Source organism: Rosa chinensis, chromosome 2 (genome assembly GCF_002994745.2).
Source record: "Rosa chinensis cultivar Old Blush chromosome 2, RchiOBHm-V2, whole genome shotgun sequence".
Classification (NCBI taxonomy): Eukaryota; Viridiplantae; Streptophyta; class Magnoliopsida; order Rosales; family Rosaceae; genus Rosa; species Rosa chinensis.
This window is the reverse complement of record NC_037089.1, coordinates 36,237,651-36,255,064: the sequence shown is the minus strand read 5'-3', so window position 1 is coordinate 36,255,064 and position 17,414 is coordinate 36,237,651. Positions and strand designations below refer to the sequence as shown.

The 17,414-nt window shown below is 39.3% G+C and overlaps 1 protein-coding gene across 1 annotated transcript; it reads right to left on the bottom strand.

Annotated features, from left to right (window-relative positions):
- Positions 1 to 1,781: 1,781 nt before the first annotated feature.
- Positions 1,782 to 2,559, bottom strand: LOC112184225. Its single transcript, XM_024322491.1, has 2 exons — positions 2,339 to 2,559; positions 1,782 to 2,280 (listed from the first exon to the last, which is right to left on the bottom strand). The coding sequence occupies exons 1-2, from the start codon at positions 2,557 to 2,559 to the stop codon at positions 1,782 to 1,784; spliced, it is 720 nt and encodes a 239-aa protein (XP_024178259.1).
- Between the last annotated feature and the right edge of the window lie 14,855 nt (positions 2,560 to 17,414).

Here is a 17,414-nt window from a genome sequence, read left to right as displayed (position 1 = left end):
CCGTTCGTGTTTATAATGGTAAATTGCAGTTTTGGATGCCTTAACGATCATCAAATTGGCTGAAAATTTGCAGAAGTGATCTATACATTAGAACCTAAAAACTGAAAGGTTAAGATATGAAAATATGATCGAAAAGTTTGTATAATGCCTATCCCTAGAAAAGACCTAAAAAAAAATCCCTCACTAGAAGGGCCCTATATATATATATATATTTTTTTTTTTTGAAATAATATGAAGTTTTATTAAGAGAGAGCTCAGCTTACATCAGTACAGTCTGAAAGTATCAGATCTGTAATACAATCTGGGGCTTGTGTAAACCAAGCCTCCTTAAGACTAGATTCAAAGCCTATACTAGCCAACCTATGTGCAAGCCGGTTGCACGTTCGAAGCACAAAAGTGATCTGAACCTTCGGTATTAGTTTCTGAACCCCCAGTATGTCATCAACAATACTAGCCAAATCAGAGTTAGCATTTTGAGCAATGTCCTGCACTGCAACAAGGCAGTCAGTTTCAAGAATCACTTCGGATAGCCGCAGTTGCCTTGCAAGATCAAGGCCTTCTCTAATAGCTACCAATTCCACTTGCTTCGCAGAGCCCACATGTGGAATGGAATGTGCAAAAGCTGCAATGAAGTGGCCACGTGAATCCCGAGCCACACCACCTATTCCCCCATGCATTAGTGGTGATAAGTAAGCTCCATCAACATTAATTTTAATGTGATTACCTTCAGGAGGCTTCCAACGTTGTTGGTCGGGCCTTTTGGAACTGACTGCAGGTGCTCTGACTTTATGAAAATCCTCTAACCATGCCATGACACTGCACATGAGTACAGAAGCAGGCTTCAAACTATTCTCCCATAGTACAACATTTCGGTTCTTCCATAACGACCAAATGATCATCAATAATTGCTCAAACACCTTGGGTTTAAGCTTGAGGGAAACTTCCAACATCCATTCCTTAAAAGGCATGTTAGGAATCAAAGAAGAAGCTAGATGAAATGGAGAAGCAGAGAGAAGCTCAATGGCCAGCGGACATTTACAGAAAATATGTGTGGTGTCCTCCACAGTGGCGAAGCACAATAGGCATCTTGTATCACCATCGTAACCCTTAGTCAGTAGCCGATCTCTAGTAGGCAAAAGATTCTAACATGCCCGCCAAACACAAATATGTACTTTGCCAGGCACCCTTGCGTTCCATAGTCTACGCCATAATTCACTAAAAGGATCACCGTTAGAAGAAGTAGTGAGAACATGTCCCAAAACTTGTTGACGTGCTATCCAATAGGTTGACTTGACAGTAAAGAAACCCCTCTTTTCCGGTGCCCACATGATTTTATCTGCCACTGTTCTCCTACTCAAGGGAATAGTCAAGATCTGCTCTGCAATAACAGCTGGGAAGAGAGTATTAATAGTAGCATGGATCCACGTACGATCATGTGGATTAATAAGATCAGAGACCATATTGTGGGAAGAAGAAGGTCTTGATTGTTGAACTAGAAAGCTGGAACAGTGTGGAATCCATTGATCATTCCAGATATGCACATTTGATCCATCTCCAATTCTCCATTTAACCCCTGCCTTCAAGATAGGTCTACCCTCAAGGATACTTCTCCAAGAGAAGGATGGAGCATCTCCTAGTTGGGCCTCCCAAAAAGTGCAGTTAGGGAAATATCGAGCTTTAAACAAGCGAGCAACTAAGGAGTTTGGGTTCGATAAAAATCACCATCCCTGCTTAGCTAACATGGCCAGATTATATGCATAAATATTTTTAAAGCCCATACCTCATTCTTGCTTGGTGAGGCACAATTTTTCCCAGCTACACCAATGAATCCTCTTTTTAGCATCAGTGTCTCCCCAAAAGAAAGACGCACAGAGTTGATGAATATCATCGCACAACCCTTTTGGTAACAAGTAGCAATTCATAGCATACAACGGCATGGTCTGAGCCATGGCTTTTATGAGGATCTCTTTACCCGCACTGCTTAGAAGTTTAGCCTTCCAATTCACCAACCTTTTGGTCAGCTTCTCCTTAATGTACAAGAATTTAGCTGTTTTTGATTTACCTACTGTCAAGGGCAAGCCCAAATAACGATCATGCTCCTCCACACACTGCACCTCAAGAATAGTAGCCAACTCATTCTGCAAATCTATAGGGACATTTTTACTAAATACCACACTACTTTTTTGAAAATTGACCCTTTGTCCAGAAGCTTTTGCATAAATATCAAGGATTGCCCGCACATGAAGGCATTCTTGCACAGTTGCCTCACCAAATAAGAAGCTGTCATCAGCAAAAAATAAATGATGCAGAATAGGGGCTTGAGGACACATCTTCAAACCTGTGATAAAACCAGACTATCACCTGAGATAACAATGCTGACAAACCCTCTGCACATAGAATAAATAGATATGGTGATAAAGGATCACCCTGCCTGATACCACAAGTTGGAGTAATCTCCGTGGTCTGTTCCTCATTGACAAGAATAGCATAAGAGACAGATTGGACACAACTCATAACAATGGCAATCCATTTGGAATCAAAACCCAGTTTAGTCAACATAGCATGCAGAAAGCGCCATTCAAGGCGATCATATGCTTTACTAATATCCAGTTTAAGAGAGAAAAAACCTTCTTCCTGATGTTTCAATTTATGCATGAAGTGGGCAGCTTCTGTAGCTATCAGAGTGTTGTCTGAAATTAAACGGCCCGGAACATATGCACTCTGCAATGGAGAAATAATTTCTCGAAGCCATTTCTTCAATCTGTTTGCAACAACTTTGGAACTGATTTTGTAAACAACATTACACAGAGCTATAAGGCGAAAGTGAGAAGCATCAGTAGGGTTTGGGATCTTTGGGATAAGTCACAAGTGAGTAAAGTTGGACTCAGTCCATATATCACCATGATCAAGGAAGTTTCGAATAGCTACACAGACATCCATACCTATAATGCTCCAATATTTCTGAAAGAAGAAGGGAGACATGCCATCAGGTCCGGGACTTTTGGATGGGTGCATTTAGAATAAAGCTGTTTTGATTTCCTCATCAGTATAGGCCTGCAACAGGGCTGAGTTCATGAGTGGTGTGACTCTCATTGGGGTGGCTCTAAAAATCTCCGAAAGAGCTGCATCATCACAACCCTCAGTGGCAAAAATATTCTTGTAATAATCAACCAGAATTCGACTAATTTCATCAGGGTCAGTTGTCCATTCCCCACGCTCATTTTGCAAACCCTTGATTGAATTTATGCTGCGTCTATTAGAGGCTTTACGATGGAAGAAGGCAGAGTTCCTGTCCCCTTCTTTCAACCAAACAACTCTTGATCTCTGCCTCCAATATTTCTCTTGTTGCGCTAGGATTTGGCTATGTCGCACATGCAGGAGACGTTGCTCCTCATACTGTTCATGTGAGAATGGCCTCTTCATGATATCATTCATTTTAGCCTCGAGACTGTGTAGCTCATTCTTTTGTTGTTGAAACTCAGTAACATGCCATGCCATAAGTTGCTGACCGGTGTTAGCAATTTTTTGGCCTATTTGATGCAAAACATTCCCAGTAGTAGGTTGGGACCAATGTCGCTGGATGAGAGCAGTGCATTGCTCATCACCATGCCACATTTCCTCAAATCGAAAACGCCTACTTGCGTTTAGAAGTTCTTGCAGCTCTCACTTCAATTAGAATGGGACAATGGTCCGACTCACTGGGAGGTAGTGTGAGAACTCTACTGTATGGGTACAAAGTGCGCCACCCTTGTGATTGAAGGCCTCTATCAAGAAGCTCCTTTGTGAATTTACTCGACCATGTAAAACGGCTACCAAAGAATCCCATGTCCATAAGACCACAGTCAATTAGTGTTTGTCGGAACTTTGCCATTGGCGCTACAGCACGAAGAGGCCCACCAGACTTCTCTGCCTGACACAGAATTTCATTGAAGTCGCAAGCAACAATCCAAGGTAAGACACAAGGTTCTGCAGCCAAATCCAGCATCAGATCCCATGTTCTATCTCGATCAGACCTTGCTGCAAAACCATAGATCCCCGTGAAGCGATATTGCCCAGGGTTTCCCGGTTCCCCCATACTGACATCAATATGATGTGGAGATGAGGAGCGTAAGTCGACGCTCGAACTAGCGTTCCAAATCACAGCGAGTCCCTGTGATCCATCTGCATGAGAATAGCAAAAGTTTCCAGCAAAGCCAAGGCTTTGAGTGATGGCATCAACGTGATCTGGCTTGGCTAGGGTTTTTGCTAGGAAAATCAGACTAGGTTTCTTCAACTGGACAAGATCAATAAGAGCCCTTTGGGTTTCATTACACACAATACCACGACAGTTCCATACAAGGATGTTGTCGTGTGTTAGCATGGCCGGATGCGGTGGACACCGACCAGTTGGGTGCGGCACTAGGGTTTAGCGGCGCTTAGGGTTTGGCAGTTTTCTTCCACTTTTAAGATAATAGATCTATATATATAGGCAATAGGTTATAATATAGTTTGGTAGAGGAAATTCATATGTTATTATTATTGAGAGACTTTTACCGATAAATATTTGTCAGTAATGGTATGTCACTTAGACTTTTGAAGTACTCAGTGGATCATTTGCTATAGGTCAAGGCCTAAGATTGGCCCTTTAGTCCATCTGATATGACCACCACAAGGGTAATTGTCTTGTAGTCCACACAATTTTTTTTATGGCCTGACTAATCGAAACCAACAGTTAAACAACCAATATTAAAGCATTTATGCAAATTTAGTCCGATTCGTCCATGAAGCTAATTTAGTTTGGTACTTTTTTTTATTATTGAAAATAATTTAATTTGGTACCTTAACAATTATCAATTTAGTTAAAAATTTGCATAAATGATTTACTCATAGAGAACAAAAACTGAACGGTCGAAATACGGATATGTAATCGAAAAATGGGTCGTAAAAAAAATTTCTTAAAATTGTCAAAAATAAAAATAAAAATTGATCTCTTACTAGTAGGCTCAATGTTAGAGTAGTTGATGTAGAATGGATGAGAGTCCGAATAAAAGAACAATTCGATCGTGCAAAAAGAGGAAAGCCCAAGTGATTATAGGTGAGTATGATGAAGATGAAGAAGAAGTTGCAAGAGATGACGATTATGATGGGGCTGAGTTTACAATGGAGGAGTCTCCTGAAAAGATTAATATTGTGTTGCAACGGGTTTTATTGGTAAGCATTATAAGGAGTCCTGCAAAGTACCGGTATCTATTAGTAAGCATTATAAGGATGACATTCTGTGTGATATTATCGATATGGATGCTTGTCATATTTTATTTGGGCGACCTTGGCAATATGATGTCGATATGACTTACAAAGGCAGAGATAATGTGATGATGTTTATATGGAATAGTCATAAAATTGCTATGGCTCCTGTCTTACAATTTGAGAAGTCTAGTGGAAACAAAGGGGAGAGTTTTCTGACCTTGTCTAGCAGTGAATTTGAGATGGAGGAGATCTTTAAAGAATCTGAAGTTTTCTGTTCAGTGGTGATTAATTAAAGGTTTGTTGACTGCTGAAAAGGAAGATATGGTGATCCCTAAGGAAGTGCAGAATATGTTGGGAGAGTTTGAAGAGCTGATTTCAGATGAGTTGCCCAACGAATTACCACCTATGAAGGACATTCAACATCAGATTGATTTGGTGCTTGAAGCTAGTTTTCCAAATCTGTCCAATTACCGCATGAGTTCAAAGGAGAACGAGATTTTAAGGGAGCAGATTGAAGACTTGCTGAAAAAACTATTCATTCATGAATGTATGAGTCGTTGTGCAGTTCCAGTCCTCCTTGTTCCTAAGAAGAGCAATTAATGGCGGATGTGTGTTGACAATAGAGCCATAAATAAGATAACTGTGAAGTACAGGTTTCCTATTCCTCGTTTGGAGGACATGCTTGACGAGCTGGAGGGTTCCAAGGTGTTTACCAAGATAGATCTTTGAAGTGGTTACCACCAGATTCGAGTCAAGCCAGAGGATGAGTGGAAGACAGCTTTTAAGAGGAAGGATGGCTTATACGAGTGGATGGTTATGCCATTCGGGTTGTCCAATGCACCCAGTACCTTTATGAGGCTTATGAACCAGGTTCTTCGTCCTTTTATTGGTTCTTTTGTCGTGGTGCATTTCGATGATATATTGATATATAGCAGGACCAAGGAAGAACATTTGGTACATTTGAGACATGTTTTGGGCACCTTAATTATAGGAAAATAAACTGTACATTAACCTAAAAAAGTGTACTTTCTGCACTAGTAAGCTGTTGTTTCTGGGTTTTGTAGTTGGAGAGGAAGGCATTCAGGTTGATGAAGAGAAGGTACGAGCTATAAGAGAATGGCCAGCTCCAAAAACAGTTTCTGAAGTGCGGAGTTTTCATGGTTTAGCTACTTTCTACAGGAGATTTGTGAGGAATTTCAATACCATTACTGCTCCTATTACTGAATGTTTGAAGAAAGGAAAATTCCAGTGGGGAGAAGAACAAGAGAAGAGTTGTGCCTTAATCAAGGAGAAACTTTGTACTGCACCAGTTCTTGCTCTTCCCAATTTCGACAAGGTGTTTGAGGTGGAATGTGATACTAGTGGCGTGCGAGTAGGTGCCATGTTGTCACAAGAAAAGAAACCAATAGAGTTCTTTAGTGAAAAGCTAAGTGAAGCTCGACAAAAGTGGAGTACTTATGATCAGGAATTTTATGCAGTGTTCCGAGCATTGAAGCAATGGGAGCACTACCTTATTCAGAGAGAGTTTGTATTGTTTACTGATCATCAGGCCTTGAAGTACCTCAGCAGTAAGAAAATTGTAAACAAGATGCATGCAAGATGGGTGAGTTTTATGCAGAAATTTCCTTTTGTGATTCAACATAAATCTGGTACTCTTAATAAGGTGGCAGATGCTTTGAGTAGGAGAGCTTCCTTGCTGGTCACTCTAGCTCAAGAGGTTGTGGGTTTTGATATCTTGAAGGACTTATACGAGGAAGATGTTGATTTTAAGGAAATTTGGGCCAAGTGCAGTAGCAATCATGCAGTTCCAGATTTCCATGTAAGTTATTTAGTCAAAGATAATCGGCTTTGTATTCCTAGTTCATCATTGAGGGAGAAACTGATCAGAGATCTGCATGGAGGGGGTTTGAGTGGACACTTGGGCAGTGACAAAACTATTGCTAGCCTTGAGGAGAGGTATTTCTGGCCACAGCTGAAGAAGATGTAGGAGCTATTGTGAGGAAGTGCTACACCTGCCCGGTTTCTAAGGGTTAGTCCCAAAATATAGGTCTTTATCTGCCTTTACCTGTTCCCGACGATATTTGATAGGATCTTGTTATGGACTTTGTGTTGGGATTACCCCGGACCCAAAGGGGTGTGGATTCTGTGTTTGTGGTAGTTGACAGGTTCTCCAAGATGGCGTACTTTTTAGCTTATAAGAAAACTACTGATGCTTCCAATATAGCCAAATTGTTTTTCAGGGAAGTGGTTCGTTTGCATGGAGTACCCAAGTCCATTACTTCTGATAGAGACACGAAGTTCCTTAGTCACTTCTGGATTACTTTGTGGAGGATGTTTGGCACAGTGTTGAACTGTAGCAGCACAGCTCATCCTCAAACTGATGGGCAGTGTGGCGACCTGGAGACTGGATTACCACAGCGCTGCCTCCCCAAGGAACCCTACACCCATGACAGTTGGAGTAAGTGTTTTGGGCCTAGAATTCCTCAGAGAGACAAGGCCTTTAGGTTGGAAAGCAAGAAATCTATAAGCCCGAAATTCTTGGGCTTGTATAGTGGGCTTGGCTCGTAATCACAAGATTACGAACTAGGCGAATAAGAGGAAAGGAAGGTGGTGTTGAGTTGGGTTTTAGAACCTATGTCAATTTTTAGTTCTTAGCCCAAGTTTGCATTAAGTTCATTAAATGGTAATTTGTGTGAGTCTTCTAGGTCTAGCCCACTAGGACCTAAACTCAAATGGAGGTTCTAACCCTAGGGTTCCACTTTGGTGGTAAGCAATCACACACATCATCAACCATACATAATGTTACAAAACTTTAGTGAAATCAAGCAAGCCAAAAAGAAATAAACTTTAAATAGAATAAAACAAATTGTGTCCTCCAAGGATTATCCTCCGTACCCAAGCTTCGATAACAACAGCCTGCAAAACAAACTAAAGTAGGGGTTAGGCTCCTACATCCAGTCATTGCCCATGCCCGCCCCCATATCTAAGTTTAAAAAAATGAGTTATCGTTTTGAATAAAAGAAGTAGATAAAAAACCGGTTTGCCCTTCCTCGTGATCGTCACCACGTAAGTACAATCCCACGGCAATTGATCATCTTTCTCACTTCCATCACAACCGTCCATCTAGCCAATCACTTTATGGAATTCATTAATCACAAGGCTAGAGACAAAGGGGAGATAACAAGGGCATGGTGCACACTGCCTGATTCGGTGCCTATACTAGCGCCTCACGCGTAATACAACACGGTCATCAAGTTTAGGGCAAATAAATTAAGCTCCAAGTATCGTACCCAAGGGAATAGGGAACCCCCACTTAGTTACGGACAACTAAGCACAAATACAAATTATCCTAGCAACAAGTATCCGAAATTGTGATTTTTAATTGTGAAGACTTAAACTAAATTTAAGAACCGAAAATAGAAAATTGCTAAAAATAAAAATGAAATGCTAAAGTAGTTTGCGAAAAAATTCAAGACAAGAGAGTGTTGGGTGCTAGGGAGGTTCCTTCACCCAAATCCTATGTACCGGAAGCTAATCTAATGTAGATGCAAAATTCTTCATTTGGCGGTAGTCGTATCCTAGGCGGTTCAAGGCTCAAGGACCATATATTCTCAATTACGGTATTAATGCGCCGTTTCAAGGGTCACACAAACTCAATTAGAGAGAGCTAGAGCCGGTTCAAGCTAGGGTCTCTAAGTCGCTCTAATTGGCATAAAGCTCAAGAATTAGACCAATAAGCAATTCACCCTCGCAATCACGCGGCGGGTGTAAATCACCATGCTTATAACCCCTACAATACCAAATTGAGGGTTCTATCTTAGGAATTAGAGGGGGTCAAGCCTCTAACTCCATCCTAGACATGCTCAAAATACATACCCTAGAGTTGACTAGGCTCCTAGACATGCATTTCAACCAAACAAAAATTGATATAAGCATCCAACAAATTAAATTGCATCATGACATTAAAATAGGCATCCTTTACATAAAATTTTGGGTTAGGGCACACAACCCTAACCCCCAACAACAAATCTACTCACTACCCATCAATAAACAAACATCAATATACATAACTTTAAGAGGAACAAAGTAAAGAGAAGTAGGAGTAACAAGAGCAAGCCACAAATTGCTATAAAACAATTATGACTAGCCTTGATTTATGACTCCCCACTTTTACCCAAAATTAATGGTAATGAAATTCTTGATGCTTGGGCTTCCTCTTTGAAATTTGTGGAATTGATGAGAAGATGGAATCTTAGTGAGGTAGATCTTGGTGAGGAAAGAAAATCTTGGTGAGGAAGAAATCTTGGTGAGGTGAAAAGAAAATCTTGGTGAAGAGGAAAAATGGAGAAGGAAGAGATTTTGGTGAGGAGAAGAAATTAGGATAAAATGGAGGAGAAGAAAATATGAGAAGGAAGAAATGGAGAAGGAGAGGATGGGATTTTGGTGAGGTGGCCGGGGTTTTTGTGAGGAGGAAGAGAAAAATGAAATTAAGAGTGGTGTGGTGGTGCGGCTGTGTAGAGGAAGAGAAAGGATATCCTTGTTAGAGAGAAGAGGAAAATGGGATAATTCATGATTATATGTGTGGTGTTCTGGTGAGGAGGAAGAATGGGATTTTTTTTGGAATGGGATATTTTTTTGTGTGGCTAGCCGTGAGAAGGGAAGGAGAGAGAGAGAGATAAGGCCACATGGCCACATGTGAGAGGAAGAGGAAAAGAAAAAGGAAAGGAAGAGGAAAAGAAAAGAAAGGAAGGGGTTGCACGTGGGTGAAAGGGGATCAAGTCATGCTAACGTCATCATGATGTCAGCAAACCTTTTTTTTTTTTTTTTTTTTTTCTTTCTTTCTTTTTCTTTCTTTTCCTCAATTTTTTTTCTTCTTGCTTCTTTCTTCTTTCTTCTTTCTTCTCAATGCACTTCCACAACATATTATCGAAAGTGGTTGGATTCCGCTCCCTTAATGGTGTTGACCACGGTCGACGCACATTGACTATTTCGTCATTTTGTGGGAAACTCCAATTTGCTCCAATCTCACACCATTTTCCCTCGTTTCCGCAATTCCGCTTATTTTCTACACAATAAATAAAAATGGATTAATTACATATTAATTGACATGAGGATTTGCTTATTTATAGTGTTTTAGATATAATTACACACATATAAATGCGTATAATCACTGCCCACCACCGGTGGCTCAAGGAGGAACTGACCTCTCCTTACATCCCCATCAATTTCCAACACATCAATCCAATCCACGCAAACTATAAGTTGTAAAAACAGATAATTTCCAAAACATGCAAGAGGCCTCATATAAAACATTGTATATGCAAGAAAAGCATAGATAGAGTTAAAGGCATCCCCTACCTGGAACTCGAGCTTTCTCTTGCAGCACTTGGCCTCAATACAACCTTGTAGCAACCACCACCTCACAAGATCCTACCAAGATATCAAGCTTAGACCAAATAAGTGACATTAATCACGATAAACTAGGCTAGCTATTCACTCTCAATACTCTCCGAAGAAAACCTTTCCTTTAACCTAATTGCTAACTAATAACCAGACCATTTGGGTTCCAATAAGAGGTTTGTTGTTAGGAAGAGGGGGTAAGAACACTTTAAAAAAAACAGGTTGCTGAAAACCGAAAACAGAGTTTTAAAGGAGCTGTCAAAGGTCACGGAACTGTTCAAAATACTTGAGGTAAATTCTTGAGAAATTTTGAAAGAAGGATGGCTTGACAACCAACTCAGTAAGATTGAAATGGTTATTGAATTTCAAGTGAAACCAATCAAAGAGTAAAGGTTTTAAAGGCTGAAGTAAAACAATGTGCAGATTCTTTCCAAAAATACAAGCTTATGTCCCCCTATTTCAAAATTGCATAACTAATTCTAGAAAAATGCTTTTGGGGTGATTCAAATTCTGGAATGTTCATATATGTGTCTAATATATTTTTCTAGAAGAAACTGACCCAAATTCTCAACGGTTTAGCTCCAGTTTTGAAATGAATGCAACTGGGTCAGATTTTACTGAAAACTGAAAATCTGCAGAAACTGGTTCTTTTGTGTAAAGCTCTTTTGGTACCCAAAATGGCTGGTTAAGTAGACTCTAAGACACCTATAGAAAGTATCTAAAGCTTCTAAAAGCTTAAAGTCTCAGTCACCCTTCAATACTATAAGGGGAAGGTCTAGTAGCTCACTAACATGATGTTTTGAAGACATGGTATTTGGACAACAATAACACAAATTAACTCTATGATCAAGCATGATTTGAATGTTCAAAACAACCATGTTCTAGCACAAATATAACACACATAAGAGGCATGTCTAATGCTCCCAATGATCTATAGCTCAGGTTACTTTCTAATAGTATATGGGTAGGTGTTGTAGCTCGATGACAACATGCATTGAAACATGATATTTGGACAGCTACAAACAACAAATAACCTTTGAACCATATACGATTCTAATACTCAAGGTGTAGCCATGACCTAGCAGAATCCCTAGACATTAGAATGGATGACAAATCAAAGTTAAGGCAGCAAGATACCAACAATAGCAGTGACAAGTTCATAATCTTCAAGGATTCGTAATAACAACCAAAAATATATAGAGTTTTATGGAAAAGATGATACTCACCAAAGACTAATAAAAAAGGTGAGTTTTTCTTGAGGGTTTCAACAAGAAAAAGAGCTGAGGGAGCTGATTGGATCGAGTCCAGCCGCAGGCCAAGAAGTTCGCTCAATCTCGAACATGCAAAGTGCAACAGAAACTTCTCAATATGTGAGATAGTTGTTTTGAACGTATTGAGCCTAAAAATTGAAGAAAGAAAGGGGATGATGGTTCCAGAATCTTACCAAGTGTTTGTATCAGTCTCAAGTAAGTTGTGAGGGATTCGGGTAGAGCAAGAGAGGAAATTCAAGCAGAAATCCGGAACAGGCTTGCTCCGGAACAGCTTCCGCTTAGAGCGGTGTACAGGACTCAAATCAACTCCAATGGAGCTGAAATTTTGAGGCTAGCTAGAGGAGACATAGACGAACAACTTTGGTGAAAAGAAGGGTTTTGGGGCTCGTAAACAGACTGATGTGTCCAGGGACGAGAGGAAAGGTGAGAAGAGAAGGGTGAATGGTGATTTATGGCCTGGGTTCTCTCTTTTGAAGGTCTGAGATGATGTTCTTGGAGGAGTTTCCCTTGGCATGATGGAAACGTGGAGGGGAAGAGCTAAACGAGGCTCCCTTTCTCTCTGTCCAACTCTGACGTGAACAAGGAAAGAGGAAAAGCTAAGCTTTGCGCGTGAAGGAGAAGGCTCAGCTTTGGGCAGATAAATTTGGGGTAAAAATAAGGTGGTAAAAACCAAAATGATGGGGAAAATAAAGTAAAATAAGTAAATACAAGAAAACTCAAATTAAAGTGTTGACAATGCCAAATAAGAATCGGGCCTCACAAAACTTATTTTTGGATAGAAAAATGGCAAGACAAGTTTTGTCGGAGTTTTGCTCGAGTTTGAAAAACATAAGGAGTAAATAAATTGTGCTTTTGAAAGTTGGTGAGATGCTTGACGAGTAAGCTTCGGGTAAGGCGAGCAGAAATTTCGCCAATTATTAAGAAAGGTAAAATAAGAAAATCGTAAACACACGCACAAGTATACTTCAAAATTATGCAACGATGTCATTATGAGCTACAACCATGTTGGATCAAGGAAGAGGTTTGGGTCGAAGGTTGACTAACTTATTGGGCTAGGTTCACTAGCATACCTGTCTGTTGGGTGTCCAGAGTAAATTTTGGACTTTAACCTTACGCTATTCTAGGGCCCAAGGCCCAAGCCCAAAAGTCTTGGGCCAAACAAAGGTCGCAAAAAATTTTCCCGTCAAAAAGTGACGTTCGGAATTTCACAGGGTCTACAGGCAGACAGAGGTTACTAACAGAACTTTGGGTAACATGGTCATGATATTCTGCCCAAGGTGGTGCATTTTGACTTGCCAAAAACCCGACTTTGCATCGAATTTTGGAAAAGACTTTAGCTTCTTTGAGCTGGTTGATCAGTACTCTTACTTGAGCAATTTGATAACCGTCTTTGACAGTCTTCTTGTTGACATCTCTGTAGTCAATTATCATTCTAGCTTTTCCTCTGAGGTTTTCTGCGTGGTTTCTCACGTAGAATGCTGGAGCATGATGAGAGCTAGTGGAAGGTTGAATTAATCTCTTGTTCAGGAGATCTTCAATATCTTTTCTGAATTCTTTCTGATCTTCCTGTTTGTACTGAGGAATGGCTTTCACATGACAGATAGCATTCATATCATGTAATCTCAATTCACAGACCACTGGGTCTTTTTCCCAAAATTTCTGAGGGTCTACATCGATATTCTGCTCGAGAAGTTTCTTGATTTTGTCAAGACTGGGAGTTTTCTGAGACTCAAGCTTATTCTGGAAGTGCTTTAGGTTATGCTCGTGAGTGAAACTAGCTTCTTCATCTTCAGAAGGTGATTCTTCAATAAGTAGTTCTGCTTGTTGTTTGATTTGGAGGATGGTTTCAAATTTGGTTTGTAGGGGGTAAGATCACCACTATTCTGTTGCGATCTCTGATATTGTGTAGTAAAGTTTGGACCTACTACACTTTTGGCTTGAGTAAGCCTGTAGCCTGTCCGCCCAGAACACATGTTCTCCTTTTCTGAAGCCTATTGCTTCTCCATCTTGGATGAATCTTTGTTGGAGAATAAAATCATTTCCCAACAAGAAATTTGATCCTTGGCCTTCTGATTGCCAAAGGGTGTTGATAATAAATGTTCCTCCACCAATGGTGATATGAACATTTCTAGCTACCTTGTTCATGATTAGGTGGCTTCCATCAAACTGGACACCAGTAGCTGTTCTTTTCTTATCTTCTTTCCTGAGTTCTCCTGGAATAGCAAATCTCTTTGCAACAGTAAATCCTGATCCATTATCTACAAAGGCATGTAGGTGATATTTTTTGTGATCAGGGAATTTAAGTTCAATCTCTATGTAGTTGCTGTATCTACTAGTAGAGACGACCTTCGATTGTTGTAGCTCAGTTTCTTGAGCTTGTTCCCGAGGTATGAATGGTTTACATTCTTCTGGAATATTTTCTGGTATTTCAACCAGTTCAATAGTTGGATCGAGTTTTTCTTCATCGATTTTTTCTTCTTTTATATCGAGTTTTTCTTTCTCGATTTTTGCTTCCTTTACTTTTGAGGAAGATGGTTCCATAATTTTTTGGAACATTGTTTCTAATTCTTTCTCTTTTTTCTCAGAGAAATATTCTTCATATTCTTATTCTACCAATTGGCTGACAAGGCCATTCTTGGTTTTTCTTCTTGCTTCAGCTATGAAGCATTCTTTGTGATAAGTCTTTTTTGACTTTTCACGAAACATAGGGAGTCCATTATTTTCGTGACATAAGCAGTAGTCACGAACGAATGTACCAGGGTTCACCTCGTAAGAAGACGTTATTGCCTCCGTCTTACTTTCCTCCCAGTTTTTGACATGTAGAACATTCATCTGTCTAGATTCCAAGTACTCTACTTCAGAATCTATTTCAGAATCAGATGATTCTTCTTCTTCAGACCAGGTAGAGTGTACTGACCTATCATCTTCTTCATCATCAGAATAGGCTATTTCGTAGCCCTTCATGTTTTCTATTTCTATTATAGGCTGATATTCTTCAAATAGAGCTTTAGTAGACCTTATACCCTTTTCTGGGTATTCATTGGCATAGTGCTTTTCAGCTTTACATAACCAGCACCTGCAAGCTTTCTTGCTTGGTTGAGTATTCTGATGGTTGACTCTATTATTCTTCTTTTTCTTGAAGAATTTCTTTTTAGGATCTTCATCCTATTGTTTTTTGTAATTGGAACTTTTCTTGAATTTCCAATATGTTTTCTTATTACTCCTGGTTTGAAAATTTTCATTTCTTCGATTAGTTTTTCTAATCGTTCAAGACCTTTGCAGGATTCTGCTTCATCATAGAGATCATAGAGGTATTGTGCTCTAAGCATATTTACTGGTATGTTCTGATCAGCTTCTAATTATTCTTCAGTGATGGATTCTGATGGTTCTTCAGAGTATTTAGTACCACTAACACTAGTTTCTCTAGTGCTGTAGCTTATTCTGAGAAGATTGTTGTTTATCCTGATATTTTCAGGACAGACGTCACTTTTTCTGTGATCGTCAAATTTTTAACTGATATCTCCAGTCTTTCTGCTTTCATAAATTGCCGCTTTGGCATTTTCGGACTAGAAAATTTCCATTCAATAGGAAAAGTTACTTCATTCCAAGTAACCTTGTGAATCTGTTGAGAATGGTTCTTCTGACTGGTGAGGAATCCAGTAGTAAGATCTGAGATATTTGATACCATGGTTTTAGGTTCTACTGTGGTACTCATCAGTTTATAGTATATTCTGTATACTATAGCCAGTTCTTGCATATCTTTTTTCATGGATATGTCATCTGTCTTGACTCTCAGTCTTAGACAGTGAGCTGCATCTTTCAAGCTGGTTGAGAAATTTGGGAAGCAGTTGAAATATGCCACTTGATTGCATAAGGATGTTTCAAGGGTTCCCAACAGACTAGCTTGAAAATCTGTTAGTCTATTGTCTTGGAGGACACATAGAACTGAACAGTTTATGCCTTCTCGAGCTAGAAGTTTTATGCCTACTTGGACTGCTCCAATATGCATAAATTGATAATTTTTTGTTCTTGCTCGGGCAACTTCTTCAGGAGTGATCATCAGAAGATCTGTTTCTCCTGTTGTTGAGGGGGTGGTAAATTCCAATAATTTGAAGTGGTGGCTATCCAACACATCAAATTTTCCCCTTTTATAGATTTGTTCAAAATCTAATATTGGAATTGAGGAGTTTTTTACCTCCTGTTCGATTTCGTTGAATTCGAATTCTTCAGCATTGAGGAGTTGTACTCCTTTCTTTTTCCCAAAAATGCTCATCATCTTCACATCTCTTGTTTCTTTCATTTTTTCGTACCGAATACTAGTTTGACTAGTAGATGGTCCAAGAAAAATTATATTTGGAACAGGATTCTGCTCAGGTTTTTCTAATGGTTTAAACCATTAGCTTTCTTTGTTTTTACTGTAGGCGCTTTCTTGTCCTTCAGTATATTCTTCATAGAATCCAGCGTTTTTTGCTGTTAATTGATTTTTCTACTAACACTTGTTAGCTTTTCTTCTTCCGTTTTTGGAAGTTCCTTGATATAATCTATTTTGTTTTCCAATTTTTCTAATTGGTAGATTATAGCAGGTAATTTTTCTAGATGATCTTGACATCTAAATATTTCTTTCAGCAGGGTCTAGATTATGATTTTATTAGGAAACTTTAATATATTTTAGTTTTTTTATTGGTATAAATTAGAAGTTGCTAGGTCCCAGTTGCTAGGTCCGTTACATGAAGCTAATTTGCAACTTGGTGGTTAAGGTTTCATTAACTAAGGAATTATTATGTTTGATTGGTGATTGGAATATAGAATAAAAGTAAGGAAGTAATATATTTTTCCTAGTTAAATCCATAATTTTAGTCATGTCTCCAAGGTGAGGGTAGAGACAGCCTCTGGTGTCCCTCTGCACGACCCTAATAATTAACTCCCATATAACCTAATACATGCCAAGAAAAGGAATGACAAATTGTGACAAGCAATGAAACCTTATATTTTAGTTTTATAGAAATTGCTATTAATTAAAATATTTGCAAGCTTGCTATCCGAATTTTTTTTGTTTTGAGAGAAAGAGACAATTTCATTAACTTATCCATAGCCAGAAGGCACGTACATCATATGCTATTTTATACCAAATAAAACATAGATGGTCGAAGCTACCAAACACATGACAGGTAACCCTCACTGTTGAACAAAATATATGCACAACTTTTGACCTAGCCAATGAAGGCAAATCCAACACTACCTAAATCCTTACTAGAATAATCCTAATTGCCTAAAGACCTCAATTGGTGTACAATTAGAGCAACTAAACTTAAATAGCAACATACTTGAAGCTTCAACTGCTAGGTACCGAAAGGAAGCCTACAGCTTACCTTTGCCCTTCTCTATATCGCTAATCTCCTGAACAGTTTCAGTAGTAGGGTAAGTAAGATGCAAGGGAGTCCTACTCACCATCTTTTGAGGACGAGGATTCTTATTCTTACTTCCCAGATACCTGCCAACCTTCTTCTTCAAGATGCC